The sequence below is a fragment of the Arachis ipaensis genome, chromosome B07, assembly GCF_000816755.2.
Source record: "Arachis ipaensis cultivar K30076 chromosome B07, Araip1.1, whole genome shotgun sequence".
NCBI classification, from domain to species: domain Eukaryota; kingdom Viridiplantae; phylum Streptophyta; class Magnoliopsida; order Fabales; family Fabaceae; genus Arachis; species Arachis ipaensis.
The window spans coordinates 29,836,469-29,854,662 of NC_029791.2; the positions used below are offsets into that span (position 1 = coordinate 29,836,469).

Consider the following 18,194-nt stretch of genomic DNA (forward strand, 5'->3'; position numbering starts at 1 on the left):
AGTTACTCTTCTCTGCATCAGTTTGTTATTCTGCTACTGGCTCTGGGTTATTTTTGGCAATCTCTTGTTGATTCATGTATGTCTCATTTACCCTGATCACTTTCTCTTTTATAATTCTACATTCCTCTCTCTCTTTTTCTAATTCTCAATTCTGATCAATCAGTGTTCCTCATGGACAAACTCAGGGATGATCGTCGCAATCATGATTCGGCTAGTGACTATGATAATGAGAAAATTATTTCAATTACAGAGGAAGATATCTTTGGAGGAGTTAATATTTGTTTTAAAAGTCTCATTGGTAGAGTTTTTGCTGCATGATCCTTTTCGGTTGGCACTATGAAGAATGCATTTAACGCAATATGGAATAGACCTGAGGGGTTTCGGGTGGAGATGAAGGGTCATAACTGTTACGGCCTGGCCCAAGATCCCCGTGGGTCGACCCGACCCGAGCTCCACCCGGTCCGGCCACGCATCCTGTAACCGACCCGGACACGCGTTCTGTACGGCTTGCACACAGCTATGGGACAGCATCCTTTAGGATATGGGCCTGTCCCCATGGGGGCCCACCACTGACATGTATATAAGGGGAAGACTGGCTCTTCCCCCGAGGTACGTCACATATCACACTACCTTTTCCGCCTGCACATTACTGACAAGAGCGTTGGAGTGTCTTTGCAGGTGACACCCCCCTCTCCACGAGGAGCACGGGACATCGGGACCTCGCATCCTTCGATCGGCAGTCCACGACCTGACGAATCCCTACCAACATCCCGGATCGCAATCCGAACCGTCCGGTAACCGACCTACCGAACATTGGCGCCGTCTGTGGGGAGACTTCATGGACTTCGTGCTAGTCGAAACGGAGGCAAGCCGCGAGGCCGTACCCGGAGGCGACACCGCCGGGACGGGAACCCGACAACATCCGAGATTCCCCCCGAGGGACGCAACCCAGGCGCACGAGAGACGCCCCTTCGGGGGGACTGGCGACAACCACGCCAGAATAATGCAAGAGCTACGCCATAGAATGCAAGACTTGGAGCGCCGATTAGCGGACAGGGAACGCGACCAGCGCACCCCGGAACAGAGTCACTCTCGTTCTCGCTCTAGGAGCCGCTCCCGGCACACGCCTAGCCCCCAGGGCGAATCAGAAAGCACTAAGAAGAGAGGACGCGTGAGAAGGCATCACGACCCCGTCATTTACGCCAGGCGCGAAGGCCGGCGTACCACGAACCGAGGGGACGAAGACGCCCGTCGGGAGAACGACGAAGGGAGAACGAACACCCGGGGACACGTGATAATAGGAGCCACCCCATTCCACCGCTCCATACTCGAGGTCCGGCTGCCAAAGCATTTTGACAAGCCGACGGACATGAGGTACGATGGAACGCAGGACCCCCTGGAGCACCTAACGGCCTTCGAGGCCAGGATGAACTTAGAAGGAGTAGGAGATGAGGTAAGATGCCGCGCCTTCCCGGTCACTTTGGCGGGACCTGCAATACGGTGGTTCAATAACCTCCCGCAGGACTCAGTGACCCAATTCTCCGACATCAGCCATGCCTTCCTGGCTCAGTTTACAACCAGGATCGCCAAAGCCAAGCACCCAATCAATTTGCTAGGGGTGACCCAGAGAGCCAGGGAGCCGACCAGAAAATACTTGGACCGTTTCAACGACGAGTGTTTGGAAATTGACGGTTTGACGGACTCAGTAGCGAGTTTATGCTTGACAAATGGGCTCCTAAATGAGGACTTCAGGAAGCACCTTACCACAAAGCCATTCTGGACAATGCAGGAGATCCAGTGCGTAGCCAAGGAGTATATCAACGACGAGGAGGTGAGCCGAGTTGTGGCTGCCAATAAACGGCAGCCCGCCTACAACCAAGCCCGGCACTACGAAGGCAGAGAGAAACCAAGGGAACACGCCAGGGACGACGGCCCAGGCAAAACCTAGAAGCCGTTCCCCCGAGTCAGGAAATTCACTAATTACACCCCCTCACGGCACCGATCACGGAAGTTTACCAACAGATAGCAGAGAAGGGGATACTGACGAAACCCCGACTACTAAAGGGCAGGACGGGGGGAGACAAGAGCCTCTACTGCGAATATCATAAAGGATACGGACACAAAACCCAAGACTGCTTCGACCTAAAAGACGCCCTGGAGCAGGCAATCAGGGACGGAAAACTTGCCGATTTCTCCCATCTTATAAGGGAGCCGAGGAGACGCAATCGGGATCAAGGAGGCGAAGACGGCTCCCGGGCAGCAAGACAACGCCGATAGCCAGAGAGGGACGACCACGGTCTCACGGTGGTGAATGTAGTAACAGCGAGAAACTCCGCCCCAAGGTCAAAATCAGCACAGAAAAAAGATGCCAAGGTCTTCGCAGTCTCCTCCTCGTCTGCCAGAGGTTCTCGGGGACTCCCATCCATCTCCTTCGGCCCCGAAGATCAATGGTTCGACGAAATGCCTGAAAGTCCTCCCATGGTCATCACGGCCAGGGTCGGAACCGGCCTCGTCAAACGGATCCTGGTGGATACGGGGGAAGATTCGAACATCATGTTTCAAAACGTCTTTGATGCCCTGGGACTACGAGATACCGATCTGGCGACCCACCAGCACGGTGTGGTAGGATTGGGAGACCACTTCATCAAGCCGGATGGAATCATCTCGCTCCCGACCTCTGTTGGGCAAGGGCAAAGGCGAAGGACTGTGATGGCAGATTTTGTAATATTATGAGATTCCACAACCTACAACATTATCTTGGGGAGGAAAACCATCAACGACCTGGGGGTTGCCATTAGTACAAAGCTGCTCATGATGAAGTTTGTTACTGATGATGGATCCGTAGGATCCATCAGGGGAGACTTGGAAACAGCGGTCGCCTGCGACCACGCCAGCCTCTCTCTCAGGAAAAAGTCCAAAGAAGCTTCAGGAGTTTTCCTCGCCGACTTGGACGCCAGGATAGAAGATAAGCCCAGACCTGAGCCAGAAGGGGATTTGAAAAAATTTAGGGTTGGTGACGGGGACGAGAAGTTCACGTTCATAAACAGAAACCTCCCCCATGAATTAAAGGAGCCTCTGATGGAGATGATCAGAGCCAATGCCAACCTCTTCGCTTGGACGCCAGCCGACATGCCAGGGATAGATCCCCAGCTCATGTCACACCATCTGGCCGTCAAACCTGAAGCCAAGCCAATAGCCCAGAGGAAGAGAAAGATGTCGCAGGAAAGGGCAGAGGAGGTGGCCAGGCAGGCGGCCAGCCTCCTTGAAGCAGGGTTTATCCGGGAATTGGACTACTCGACCTGGTTGTCGAACGTAGTTTTGGTGAAGAAGCACAATGGGAGGTGGAGAATGTGTGTAGACTACTCTGACCTCAATAAGGCATGTCCTAAGGACTGCTACCCCCTGCCAAACATTGACGCACTCATCGACGCAGCGGCGGGGTACCAGTATCTGAGCTTCATGGACGCTTATTCTGGATACAACCAGATACTGATGCACCGACCCGACGAGGAAAAAACGGCGTTCATAACGCCAGGAGGGACCTATTGCTACAAAGTAATGCCATTTGGTCTGAAAAATGCTGGCGCCACATACCAGAGATTGATGAACAAGATATTCAGTGAGCTTATAGGCAAGACAGTTGAAGTCTACGTGGACGACATCCTCGCAAAAACCACACGACCAGACGATCTCCTGAACGACCTGGGAGGTGTATTTGCGTCCCTCCGGCAACACGGCATGAGGCTTAACCCGCACAAATGCGCCTTTGCCATGGAGGCCGGAAAGTTCCTGGGATTCATGATCACCCAAAGAGGGGTAGAAGCCAACCCCGAGAAGTGCCAAGCGATTCTCCAGATGAAGAGCCCAGGTTGTATCAAAGATGTCCAACGATTGGCGGGGAGACTGACGGCATTATCCCGTTTCCTCGGTGCGTCGGCAGCAAAAGCCCTGCCCTTCTTCAATCTGATGAAAAAGGGAATAGCATTCGAATGGACCCCGGCGTGCGAGGAGGCATTCAACCACTTCAAGGAAATCCTAGCAGCGCCCCCGGTGCTCGGGAAGCCCAAGGCCGGAGAATCACTCTACCTCTACCTGGCAGTAACAGAGGAAGCGCTTGCAGCGGTGCTCGTAAGAGAATAAGGGAAAGCTCAGCAGCCAGTCTACTTCATGAGTAGGGCTCTACAAGGAGCCGAGCTGAGGTACAGCAAACTGGAAAAGCTGGCTTTGACACTCCTAACTTCCTCCCGAAGGTTAAGGCAATACTTCCAGGGTCACCGTATAGTCGTGAGAACGGACCAGGCAATTCGCCAAGTACTATAAAAACCTGATTTGGCTGGTAGGATGATGACCTGGGCCATCGAACTCTCCCAATACGACTTGCAGTATGAGCCCCGGCACGCAATCAAAGCCCAGGCAATGGCTGACTTCTTGGTTGAGGTAACGGGTGATCCCTCCGAGGAAAAGGGCACACGGTGGAGGCTCCACGTGGACGGGTGATGAGCGGATATTTTATACGCTTTTTGGGGTTAATTTCATATAGTTTTGAGTATGTTTTAGTTAGTTTTTAGTCTATTTCCATTAGTTTTTAGGAAAAATTCATATTTCTGGACTTTACTATGAGTTGTGTGTTTTTCTGTAATTTCAGGTATTTTTCTGGCTGAAATTGAAGGAGCTGAGCAAGAATCCGATTCAGGCTGAAAAAGGACTGCTGATGCTGTTGGATTCTGACCTCCCTGCACTTAAAGTGGATTTTTTGGAGCTACAGAACTCGAAATGGCATGCTTCCAATTGCATTGGAAAGTAGACATCCAGGGCTTTCCATCAATATATAATAGTCCATACTTTGCACAAGGATAGACGACGTAAACTGGCGTTCAACGCCAGTTTTCTGCCCAATTCTGGCGTCCAGCGCCAGAAAAGGATCAAAAGCTGGAGTTGAACGCCCAAACTGGCACAAAAACTGGCGTTCAACTCCACAAATGGCCTCTGCACGTGACTCACTTAAATCTCAGCCCCAGCACACACCAAGTGGGCCCCAGAAGTGGATCTCTGCATCATCCATCATAGTCCACTCATATTTTGTAACCCTAGGCTACTAGTTTAATATTTAAACAACTTTTAGAGACTTATTTTGTATCTCATGACATTTTAGATCTAAACTTTGTATTCTCTGACGGCATGAGTCTCTAAACCCCATTGTTGGGGGTGAGGAGCTTTGCTGTGTCTCGATGAATTAATGTAAGTATTTCTGTTTTCCATTCAAACACGCTTGTTCCTATCTAAGATATTCATTCGCGCTTAACTGTGATGAAGGTGATGATCTGTGATATTCATCACCTTCCTCAAACCACGAACGTGTGCCTGACAACCACCTCTGTTCTATATCCGATTGAATGAATATCTCTTAGATTCCTTAATCAGAATCTCCGTGGTATAAGCTAGAACTGATGGCGGCATTCATAAGAATCCGGAAAGTCTAAACCTTGTCTGTGGTATTCCGAGTAGGATTCAAGGATTGAATGACTGTGACGAGCTTCAAACTCCTGAAGGCTGGGCGTTAGTGACAGACGCAAAAGGATAGCAAATCCTATTCCAACCGGATCGAGAACCAACCGGTGATTAGCCGTGCTGTGACAGAGCGCGTGAGCGTAGTTTTCACTAGAAGGATGGAAGGTAGCCATTGACAACGATGATCCACCAACACACAGCTTGCCATAGGAGGACGTGCGTGCGTGAACAAGAAGACAGAGGAAAGCAGAGATTCAGAAGACAAAGCATCTCCAAAACTCCAACATATTCTCCATTACTGCATAACAAGTAACCTTTAATCCATGCTCTATTGTTTATTCGCAATTCAACTGATAAACATAATTGACTTCCTGACAAAGATTTACAAGATAACCATAGATTACTTCAAACCAACAATCTCCATGGGATTCGACCCTTACTCACGTGAGGTATTACTTGGACGACCCAGTGCACTTGCTGGTTAGTGGTACGCGTTATGAAAAGTGTGATTCACAATTCGTGCACCAAGTTTTTGGCGCCGTTGCCGGGGATTGTTCGTGTTTGAACCAAGGTTCATACCCAAGGAGTACAATAGAATACAAAAGAAGAAATTAGTTACTGATGCGAAGTACTACTTGTGGGATGAACCTTATCTCTTTAAGAGATGTGCAGACGGAATTATCCGTAGGTGTGTGCCTAGAGAAGAAGTATGATCAAGTGGAGTCACAAAATAAATATCAAAAATTGAAAATGGAATAAAAAACAGCAGAAGAAAAATCACACCCTGGAGGAAGCAGTTGTCTGGCGTTCAACGCCAGAACAGAGCATGGTTCTGGCGCTGAACGCCCAAAATGGGCAACATCCTGGCGCTGAACGCCCAGAACAAGCATGGTTCTGGCGTTCAACGCCAGAAATGGCTAGTAAAGGGGCGTTGAACGCCCAAAATGGGCACCAACCTGGCGCTAAATGCCCAGAGTTGTGTGCAAGGGCATTTTGCATGCCCAAATTGGTGCAGGGATGTAAATGCCTTGACACCTCAAGATCTGTGGACCTCACAGGATCATTTCAAGATCTGTGGACCCCACAGGATCCCCACCCTCCCTCCTCATAATCCTAGTTTTTTTATTTCCACATCTTCTTCTTCATCTATTCCCTCTTCTTTTGCTCGAGGGCGAGCAACATTCTAAGTTTGGTGTGGACATCACAATTATGTAATAGATTGCTTCAAACCAACAATCTCCGTGGGATTCGACCCTTACTCACGTGAGGTATTACTTGGACGACCCAGTGCACTTGCTGGTTAGTGGTACGCGTTGTGAAAAGTGTGATTCACAATTCGTGCACCAACGGGGCCTCCAACCAAACGTCCGGGGGAGCAGGGGTCATCTTAGAAAGCCCGGCAGGAGTCATCTACGAGTAATCGACCAAGTTCGATTTCTCTGTGTCGAACAATCAAGCGGAATATGAAGCTCTCTTAAGCGGGCTAATACTAGCACGTGAAGTCGAGGCAACGAAGGTCGAAGTATGCAGCGACTCACAGGTCGTCACCTCCCAAGTAAACGGAAGCTACCAAGCCCGGGACCCCCTCCTGCAAAAATACCTGGAAAAGGTTAAAGAAATGACAAGTCAGTTCCAAGAGGTCACGATCCAACACGTCCCAAGAGAAAGGAACACACGGGCGGACCTCTTGTCCAAACTAGCGAGCACGAAGCTGGGAGCGGGTAACCGGTCTCTCATCCAGGGCATGGTGAAGGAGCCAACAGTCGCTCTCCATCTGACGGAGTCAAGCCCCTCGTGGTTGGACCCATCATAAACTTCCTGGAACTCGGCAAGTTACCTGACGATGAGAAAGCAGCCAAAACTTTAAGAAGAGAGGCGGCCAGATATGCGATCATACAAGGACAACTGTTCAAAAAGGGACTCAGCCAGCCCCTATTGAAATGTTTACACCCCGACCAAACGGACTATGTACTTAGAGAAGTCCACGAGGGGTGTTGCGGGCACCACATCGGGGGCAAAGCCCTAGCGAGGAAGCTCATCCGAGCCGGGTACTATTGGCCGACAATGATGAAAGACTCAAAGGAATTTGTCAAAAGGTGCATAAAGTGTCAACAAAACGCCAACTTCCACAAGGCACCGGCCTCCGAGCTGATTTCACTAATGACCACTCGACCTTTCGGACAATGGGGAGTAGACCTCCTGGGACCTTTCCCAGTCGGCCCAGGACAAGTCAAATACCTCATTGTCGCCATTGATTACTACACCAAATGGGTAGAGGCTGAACCACTGGCCACAATATCGTCCTCCAACTGTCGGAAGTTCATGTGGAGGCAGGTGATAACCCGTTTCGGTATCCCAGAGGTCGTCATCTCGGATAATGGGACACAATTCGCGGACAAATGGGCAAGTAGAAGCCGCAAACAAAGTCATCCTACTTGGCTTAAAGAAGCGCCTAGACAACAAGAAAGGAGCATGGGCTGACGAGCTCGCTTCTGTCCTGTGGTCCTACCGAACAACCGAGCAAAGCGCCACGGGGGAAACCCCTTTCCGCCTAACATACGGGGTTGACGCGGTGATACCCGTCGAAATCGGCGAGCCAAGCCCCCGGCTACTACTCGCAGGTGTGAACGAAGCGGTGGAAAAGGACCTGGTGGAGGAGACAAGGGAGATGGCTCACTTATCAGAAACGGCGTTAAAACAAAGAATAGCCCTGCGTTACAACACTAAAGTCCTCAGAAGAGATTTCGAGGAAAGAGACCTCGTCCTACGACGCAACGACGTCGGCGTGCCGACCCCGGGAGAAGGGAAGCTGGCAGCAAATTGGGAAGGTCCCTACAGGATTAAAGAGGTGCTCGGAAAAGGTGCCTACAAGCTCGAAAGACTCGACGGCAAGGAAATACCTAGAACATCGAATGCGGGTAACCTAAGAAGGTTCTACTCATGACCAGACGACTCACCGACCTGAGAACCTAAACAGATAGTAAATACTTGCTCTGTTCGCATGATAATTTACCTTTTTATTTTATCAAATACTCGCCGTATTGATTAATTTGCCTAGCTAACGATTAACTCTTACTTGTCAAAAATTTTCGTACTTGTCTACCACTTCCCTACGTGTGCCGCGCACGAGCGCACCTTAAAACGGCAGACCGGGACTGATCACCCCGGGGGCCATCTTCCTTACGGCCAAAGCCAATGACGGCGACAACACGACCACGGCGGTCCAAGCCATAACAAACATAAAACGGGAAAACGGGCGTGAGCCCACCCCTGAGAGAAATAACGGCAACAAATATAGTAAACGGCAACCCGGCCAAACGACTGAATAAGCATAATTTATAAAGTGTCAAAACAAAAAATGAGCAATAAGTTGTTCAGTAAATGCGTGACAAAATATCCCAAGTTACAAGATCTCACTTCCTCGGCATGTCAACAATCTTTCCGTCCTGGATAGTCTTGAAAATGCCAATTACCGACGTGTCAAAATCAGGAGCTGCGATCTTTAGCTGAGCCTTCAGGGCATCTTCGGTCATGGAGATCGCGTTCTTCCCTTGCTCCTTGGTCACTTTGAGCTTCTTCTTAAGCTCTGCGGCTTCAGCTTTAGCGGTTTTTGCCTCTGAGACGGCTTGTTCCCGCTCTTTCTCCAAGGCGGCAACCCGACCCTGAGCGGCATTCAGCTGACCCTCCAAGGTCATCTCACGCTCGACCAGCCGGGCCACGGTCTCATCGGACGCTTTCAACTTCTCCGCAACGGACGACGCTTTCTCCTCAGAAGCACTGAGCTTTCCCCCCATCTCGGACAGCTGGCCCTGGAGCAGTTCAACTTGGACCTTGAAGTTATTGTTCGCTTTGACAGAGGACTCGAGCTTCCTCCGGAGCGCCTCCATTCCCGACAACTCGAATTCAGCCTTTCGAGCTATCACGGCTCCACGAAGCAAGGTTCGGTACATCCACCTCGCCTGCCCAGACAGCTCAGTCCCATGAAAATGCTCCTCCGTCCCGGGTATCAGCTGCGAGTCAATAAATTTAGTAGCATCAAAGTTCCTTTCCATTATAGTGAGGGCCCCTTCCGGGCTGGAAGACATCCTCCGCCTCTTGGGAGTATGGATGAGCTCCACGTCACTGTCCGGCAAGGGGGTAAAGGACGCATGCCCTTCAACGGGCACCTCCTCACGAATAGGAGAAGCCTGGGCCCCTGCAGTCTGTTTCTCCGACACGCCGGTATCCTGGGGAGAAGGCACAACCTGATTCTCCTTCTCCCCAGAAGGACCCTCCGACCTCCCGGCATCCTTTTCTTCGGCATTCTCGTCATCACTCGCTTCAAAAAAGGTCTTCATCAAATTCTCAAGTCCGGTCACGGTGGCAGACATTTCCACTGCAGCAAACAACAGACGCATTAGTCGTTAGATCGGGTAAAGAAAACAACAATAAACAAATGAAGGCAAGCAAACAAGACAACTCACGGATATAGCTCCTGGCGACCTCCCGTTCACCCATGAGGAGATGGGGGTTCACGGGGTTCTTTTCAAAAATAGCAGAAAGTACATCAGCTATTTGCTTATCTACGGGCGACAACCTTTTATACGTCACCTTAATGAAAGAGTTCGACCCCGCCCCAAAACTCCAATAAGTTGGGATAAGGCGCTCCCCCTCTAACGACAACCAAAAGGGGTGGCGACCTTTGACGGGGCGAACTTTGAAGTACTTATCTTTGAACCCATGGTAGGAGTCCTCGAAGAGGCCGAATATTCTCCTACCCTGGGCAGATCGGAAAGAAAGGAACCCTTTCCTCGCTTTCCCTTGTTTGGAAGGATTAGTAAGATTGAAGAAGAAGAGGAAGACGTCCACCGACACCGGTAGCTCGAGGTATTCGCAAACCAATTCGAAACAGTGGATTGAGGCCCAGCTATTTGGATGGAGCTGTGAAGGGGGAGACGGATATCCGGTTGAGGAGCGCCATTTGGAAATCAGAAAGCGGTATCCGAACGCCGACTTGTGTGAACATGGATTTGTAGAACCAAATCCAATCGGGGACACGAGGAGAGTGGAAATTGATCTCAAAAATACACTCGTTGGGGGCAGGAACAGCGGCCTCATAGTTGACCTCCTCGTCTGTTCCCCCACACAAGTAACCGGCTTGCCGGAACTCGGTCAACTCCGCCAGATCCATTTGGTTGGGCGAGTCCTTTATATCGGAAGTTACCCAGGCATACAGGTCGTAGGCCGCGCCAGATGCAGAAGCCCGGGAGACAATGCGAGACATACCTACAGCGGGGTACCACTCCGTCAGTCTATGAGGTCGGGAGCCCATAAAAACCCAGAAACTACACCTTTTCAAACTCAAATCATGGCCAAATACGGTTAAAAGCTACGCCTATCACGCAAATCACCTAAAAACCTACCCAGGAATGGTACCCCTCCCTTAATTCATCTACCCCAGCATTGGAAAGTCATTCGACAAAAGTAAACCAAGCATGCAACAATCACAAACAGCAACTACGCAGCAGTAAAACATAGTGTAAACACAAGAGAATGGGAACCAAGAATTACCTGAATTGGTTGCAGGAATTTGAGAACAAAAAAGAGGCACGAGGGGGCTCGAACAAGAAATTTTGGATATCAGAGAGAGAGGAAGGTGAAAATAGCAGGAGTAGGAGGAAAAGAGAAAGAAACTGTTTAAAAACCACCACAAGGAGCGCGAAAAGAGGCAGGGGCAAAATGGTCTTTGTGCACGGGGTTTTTTAACTCATTATGAGCATTTAATGCTCAGCGCGAAGAACGAAGCGACAAACGGACGCCTCAGCAAACCAAAAGACACGCGCACAAGAGACGCGTCTCCCCCACGGTCAGCCGATTCGACGACAACACACGAAACGGGAACATCACGCACCACCAATAGCCCTCACGACCATCACTGGCGCGTCGGGGGCACTGTTACGGCCTGGCCCAAGATCCCCGCGGGTCGACCCGACCCGAGCTCCACCCGGTCCGGCCACGCATCCTGTAACCGACCCGGACACGCGTTCTGTACGGCTCGCACACAGCTATGGGACAGCATCCTTTAGGATATGGGCCTGTCCCCATGGGGGCCCACCACTGACATGTATCATGAAATAAGGAAAAGAAAAATGCAGTATAAAACAATAACAAATATTTTATTTATGCACCAAGAAAAAGTTCTCAAGCACCAAGTTTAAGGCTATATTTTGTTGTGCATGCTAAAGTGTGATGTCTAATAAATACAACTCAGATTATAGTTAGGTGTATATAAACCTATATCACTCTGTAAGAAACTGACTAGTTTCTTTTCTCACTAGTCTCTATCATTTACACAGATGAGTTCCACTTCCATATACACTGAGATAAACATTTTCACTTTCATAAAAGCAATCAACTAGAAAGATCAAATAGCCGTAAGAACAAGACAGATTCAACTAGATTCTTAGTCAGTGTGATCTCAATCTTTATGATTTTTGGGCATTGTTATTTTCATCCTTATTGTCATCTTTCACAGCTAAGATGACAACAGTTAGAAGTAATGGATAGCTTATTGTAGTGAGAACCCAGTTCGCAATCAATTGAGACATTGGAGACACCTTGTGTGTGTCAACTTGCCAAGCAACTGCAGCTCCTGCACTTTGTATTCCTTTGTAGAACCCTGTGTATCTGCATAATTTCGCTAATATCAAAATACTGCTGACAACTTAGTTGCTATAAAGATATTTAATTAGTCGTGATATTATTATGTTACTACTAGTGGCATGTCAAGGACTAATTTGTTAGTAAATTGTTTTTTCGGGGACCTGTACATTAATTTGTGTATTGATCTTCTAGATTCGGTTTGGTAATTATTTTTAGACAAAAAACAGAGATATTAAAGAAGAAAGATATAAGAACAATAAACAAAACTTCTCTATCTCGAGACAAAATTTGTCCATTTTCTATTAACTTGGAAATTAAATATAGTCAAAATAAGGACAATGTTTGTGTATTTTGAGTTTAACTATTAATTTGGCATTAAGTGATCTTTATTCTTTAGGGTATTATGAGAAAATATAGTAAGTCCTAGTGACTAAAATAATAAACATTTTAACCTTTTGCTAACCACAAATTACTTATACTCCCCTAATAATTAAACTACCTATTTCTATTGATGAATCAAATACTAGTAGAGAAAGAATTCAGCAAATAACTAAATCAGAGAGTTTAGTCTTTTCTACAAAAATTACCTGCTAAGAATCTCAGAATCATCAGCAAGTGCTCCAATGACCCAATAAACCATACTTTGGAAGATGGCATCAAGCAAACCAAAACAAAAATACAATACAAAAGGACCAGCAAATCTTGACCCTGAGTCCTTAAAATCCAACTTTTCAGTCAATCCATTATTATTTGAAGAGTACTTGATCTGATTGATGAGTCCACCAATCCAAATAGCAGACCCAAGAAGAGCAACCAATGAAATTCCCACAATACCCCTCTTCCTTCTACTCTTGAAGCTGAAATCCATTATGTGTCCAATCCCAACTGACCCCAACATTTGTGCACCCCAATAGAACACATTGTTCAAACCCCTAGTCCTCAAATTGAACAATGCCCCATTGACATTGTTGAACTGGTAGGTGTAGAAGAAATTGCTTGACCATGCAGCAGGAACAATTAGAAGCATCTTCCAATTGAGGAACAACTTGAGAATCTCAAAGCATTCAGTGGACACATTTGAGTACATGATGCTGCTACACTTTGTCCCATCGTCGCGCACAACCTATATTGCATTGATATGGATACAAGTATTAGATTCAATACATAATTTGATAAATTTATCTTTACTTCAACTATTAAAACACTGAGTATGTGTTGGCAATTTTGAAGTATGGATGGATGAAAGCGTACAACCTTACTTGCAGGCAAAATAGCCAAAGACAAGAGTGTCCCCAATGACATGAAGCACATGAAGGCTATGTAGGTTCCATCATTGACAGAAGCAGCTTCACTGCGATGGTAGTTCAATATAAAAGGAATCAAGCCACCAATTACACCCCCCATGTTGAATATGCTCCAGAAAATTGATATGTAAGTCCCTTTTCTGTTTGATGGAGGGTAAGATGTCATTATAGCACCTGTTTCATCACACACCCACAATAACTATCATATACAATATGATATGATGTGATATACACAATTTGATGAACAAATAATCACAAATTTAAGTTGTCACTGAAGGCATCAATATTTGATGGATATACGCAAACAGTATGGCAACTGTATGGAAAATGAATTGTCACAAATTTTAAAAAGGGCAAGGCAACAATATTTGAAACTAACCAAACAAGAATTTAATTTTGATGATGGTACATCCAATTACCTAATGTCATGTTAGTCAAAATAACTACTTGGTGAATGATTATACAACAGAAATTCTATGACTATGTTAAACACGTTTACCACTCCGAGTGCATAAAAAATAAACTCGATTAAGTACAAATAGTAGGACAGTTTTACGGGAAATTTAGTCACAAATGTAAGAAGTTTAAGGCAACTTCATTCGTGCATATACACAAACAGTACAACAATTCTGTGCAAAAAAAAATAAAATACAAAAAAATTGCCACAAATTTAAGTTCAAGGTAGAAGAAATATGCAACGCTTGAACCAATTAACTTATTTTAAATAAAACGACGTCATATTTACCCTTTTATCTCCAATTAGTTGTCACCCAACATTAACTACTTTCTCCACTAAAACAAACAAATCAAAAATTCAAAATTGATAAAAAAAAAAAAACAAAAAAAAAAAAACAAAAAGATTGGGGACCAACTTGATTTAAGTTCGAAATTGGCGGTGTACCTTGTGCAGCCCAAAGAAGACCAGCACCAATACCAAGGAGTGCACCAGCAACAACCGCAAAAGCTTGGTGCTTGTGATGGTTATAGTAGAGGAACGAACCCGCGTAAACAACATAGGTGGAACAACCTGCGAAGAGCGTAAGGTGAGGTCCAAGGATGTTGTAGATGCCACCGCCGAGGACGCCGAAGACGGCGAAGGCGGTGTAGAGTGCCGTGAGGGAGTTGTTGGAGGCAGTGTGGTCAACTTGGCCTCCACCACCCATCCCTGATAGTGCATTGAACATTCCAGGGCAACAGAAGCATACTACCCCAATCATCATTATCTGACCCAATGCTGAGTTGTACCTTACCATTGATGACGCTTTTGATTTTCTGCTTGATTCTTCATCAACATTGTTGAGAACCATCTTGCAGTTGGGATGAGAGGCTGTGCAACAACAAGGTTTGTGGAATTGTTTTGAGAAATCGGACGGTGATGATGATTATGATGGTGATCGTGATTGGGGAATTTAAGATAAGGAAGAGTGCAAGTGTGAAGACTACTACGGGTGTAGATTCTTTGATGCTATTGTTTTTTAATTTTGGTAAAAGGTTTTGCAATTATGGGAACATTGTAAGAGAGGGAATTAATATTCTTAATAATTAATTAATATATAGCCTAGAAATAAGGAATTCATTACCAAGTTTTCAAGTGCGGACCACCCAGCTGGATGCTGTTGGATTTGTAAACCTTAGATGCTTTTTTTTAGTGAAGAAAGAAGAAAGAAGAGAGAAGAAAATGTTAATAATTAGTCATGCATATCCTTTACCGAGTAAAAATTGGACTTTTAAATTTTAATCAGAGTTTCATGCATTTTTTATCTCTTTCTTAGTTTTATAACGGGTAAAAATCGAGTAAAAACCGGGCCGTTAACATTACATTACCTTGATACCTTCTTATAAGCTAGCATGTGAAAATATCCAAATTTCCAAGACTTCAACCATTGTTTGACATGATAAAATTTACTTAAAAAAATATAATAAATATCAACTAAATTCTAAAATTAAAACATAATCATAAATCAATACTAATAACACTAAATATGTATTAGTCTGAAAAATAAGGTTAAAGATATGGCTGAAAATAGGGTTGTTTGGGATTTGACTGTCGAATCAGGAGCTACTTTATATGACGAGGATAAGGACATTATAGTTATTCTCCAAACTCAAAATGAAGTATTGGCACAAAAAAGAAAGCAAGCAAAACAGAAAGAGAAAGCAAGAAAGAGTTGCCCAAAAAATTGAAATAAGGTGTGTAATAAAGTTTTTAAATGATTTTAGTTCGTGGAATACGAGGTGTTTAGGGGGTGTTGGAAAGTGAAAAATGGTAAAAAAATTTAAGCGTAAAAATAATGTAAATATATTAGGATTGATAGAGACAAAGAAGGAGGTGATTACTAAGTTTGATGTAGTGCAATTTTGGGTAATGATGCGGTGGGTTTAGAATTTGTGGGATCGGAAGGTGTGCTTGTGGAGGTTTATTAATAATGTGAGATGGTATGATGTTTAGGTTGAGTAATTGTTACAAAGGAGAGAGATTGTTGTGTATAGAAGGAGAATTGACAAATAATAATTTTCATTTGTGCGATTTGCTTAGTGTATGGTGTGCATACAAGGGAAGAGAAGCTTGCTGTGTGGGAATAGTTGAATTTTTTATCGGAAATATGTCAAGTTCCTCGTTGCTGCATGGGTGTCTTCAATGAGGTTGTGCAGTTGGAAGAAAGGAAAGGCGCTAGTGTGTCAGCATTATGGGATTCGTGGATATAGAGCTGAATGACTGTAAGTTTACGTGGTTCAGGGGTCAATTGTGCAGTCGAATTGATAGAATATTGGTGAGTTTGGTCTCATTGTTATCATTTGGAGCACTTGGTTGAAAAGGAATGACAGAATCTTCAGGAATCAAGAATCAGGTATTGCAATGGTAGTCAATAGGTCGATTAAGAGTTACAAAAAATGGAGTGATATTTGATCTTTTGGGTTGTTGATGACTTTTGTCGAAGATGATTAGGAATTAGTTTATTTTATCTATTTAGTACTTTTCTGTTGATGCTCCACCTTGTTGTGTTGAGCTTTTTGTTTAAAAAAAAAAACACTAAATATGTAAGTTACGTACAAATAGCACAAAATATTATGTATTAATCTAAAGTCTTATACTTCTTAAATACAAAATAATAATTTTGCAATATGTATCCTTATTGGGCTAGGTCGGGTGACCCGAGTTATGATCCAGATCCGATTAAGGTATTCTTTCGAGTATTTTTTTTTGTCCCCAGATCAAACTCGGCCCACTTCGAATCTGGGCCAACATGTGCAAAAATACTTCGGGTCCGAATGGGGTCTTTGAGACTGGCCCATGTACACCCTACATAAAAGATAAAGTTTCATAGGCAAAACTATCTAAATCCTACAAATCTATCAAAATTTCTTAAATTGTCCTCTAATCTAACCTAATTCCTCTCAAATTCTAATTGCACCTCATCTCTATTTTCCAATCCTCTTCACCAACACTCCTATCTTCGACAAACCCCTTTCTCTCCCTACAATCGTCGCCGCCTACCGTACCTCCTCCGAGAAGCCTCTGAGCTCCGCTACAATGTCCCGAATTCTAACAACAGCCGCAGCAACAACGGCTACTATTCATCATCTTCTACTGAATCGCCGAATCACACTCGCCAAATACGCCAATGGCGCAGAATTTTTTCACTTCCACTGCCGTTAGCAAAATGAAGAAGGCGTTAGGTTTTAAATCGTCGGGTTCGGAGTCCAGAAAGCGTTGTCTCTGATCTGGGTTTGAGTTCGCCTTCGATCATGTTCGAGACATGGGAAGCTAAGCTGAAGAGACTGTTAATAGAGTTAGATTTACCATGATGGTCTTCATGTGTTTCGGTGACAAGATTGAAGACCACAAATTCAAGAAAAGGAAAAGTTTCATTCTTATGTTGGCACTCACACTAAATAACATAGTTTTGTTTGTATTTCGGTCCCCACAAATTCAAACTCCTTCATCTTTGCCTATCATACCTTCTTTTCTTCTTTCATGGGTCATAGTTTTGTTTTGTGGCTTCATTATTTGGATGACTTTGACCTTTCCAAGGAATCCATTAAAAACTTGTTTACTTCCCTTTATAAGGAACACTAAATAACTCTTTCTCACTACCTCAAATGCTCCTGTCACTTGCAACTATAATAAACTCTGAAATTGATAGAAAATTGAAATGGCAGTAGTAGTGAAAAGGAAGAGAAGAGAAGAAATAAAAGATTGGGACATAAAAAATTTGGGGTGGTGAAGAAAATTGGAGAATAAAAATGAGGTGGGATTAAACTTTGAAAATAATTAGGTTAGATTAGAGGATAATTTAAGGATCTTTGATAGATTTTTAAGATTTGAATAGTTTCGTCTATAAAATTCTATCTTTTATGGTCACAAATTAATTTTAATTCTCCTATAATTAAATTTGTCAAAGTTATAATCTTTTACGATTAATTTTAATACCTTATTCAAAAATTTTTTTGTTTCTCACTGTATTTAAACTACACCCCCTCCAATTGAATATGGCGCCTTTTTTATTTTTTAATTTTTAATTGTGACTTTTGCTAAATCAATATATTGAAAAATAAAGACAATTGTATTCATTATTATTTATTTGGTTAAATTGTATCTCTTTAATATGCATGCAATTAACTACTTTAAAAATTAGTCACTCGTGATAAAATATATATTAAAAATATATAAAATAATTTATATATTTATACACAAATATATAATTAATAGTTAATTAAAAATTAATTTTTTGTGTTTAC

The 18,194-nt window shown here is 44.6% G+C and overlaps 1 protein-coding gene across 1 annotated transcript; it reads right to left on the reverse strand.

Moving 5' to 3' along the window:
- LOC107610094 (UNC93-like protein 1) lies at positions 11,645-15,070 on the reverse strand. The gene is made up of 4 exons (XM_016312168.2): positions 14,356-15,070; positions 13,405-13,628; positions 12,738-13,273; positions 11,645-12,174 (listed from the first exon to the last, which is right to left on the reverse strand). Exons 1-4 carry the CDS (start codon positions 14,759-14,761, stop codon positions 11,973-11,975), a joined length of 1,368 nt encoding a protein of 455 aa, XP_016167654.1. The 5' UTR covers positions 14,762-15,070; the 3' UTR covers positions 11,645-11,972.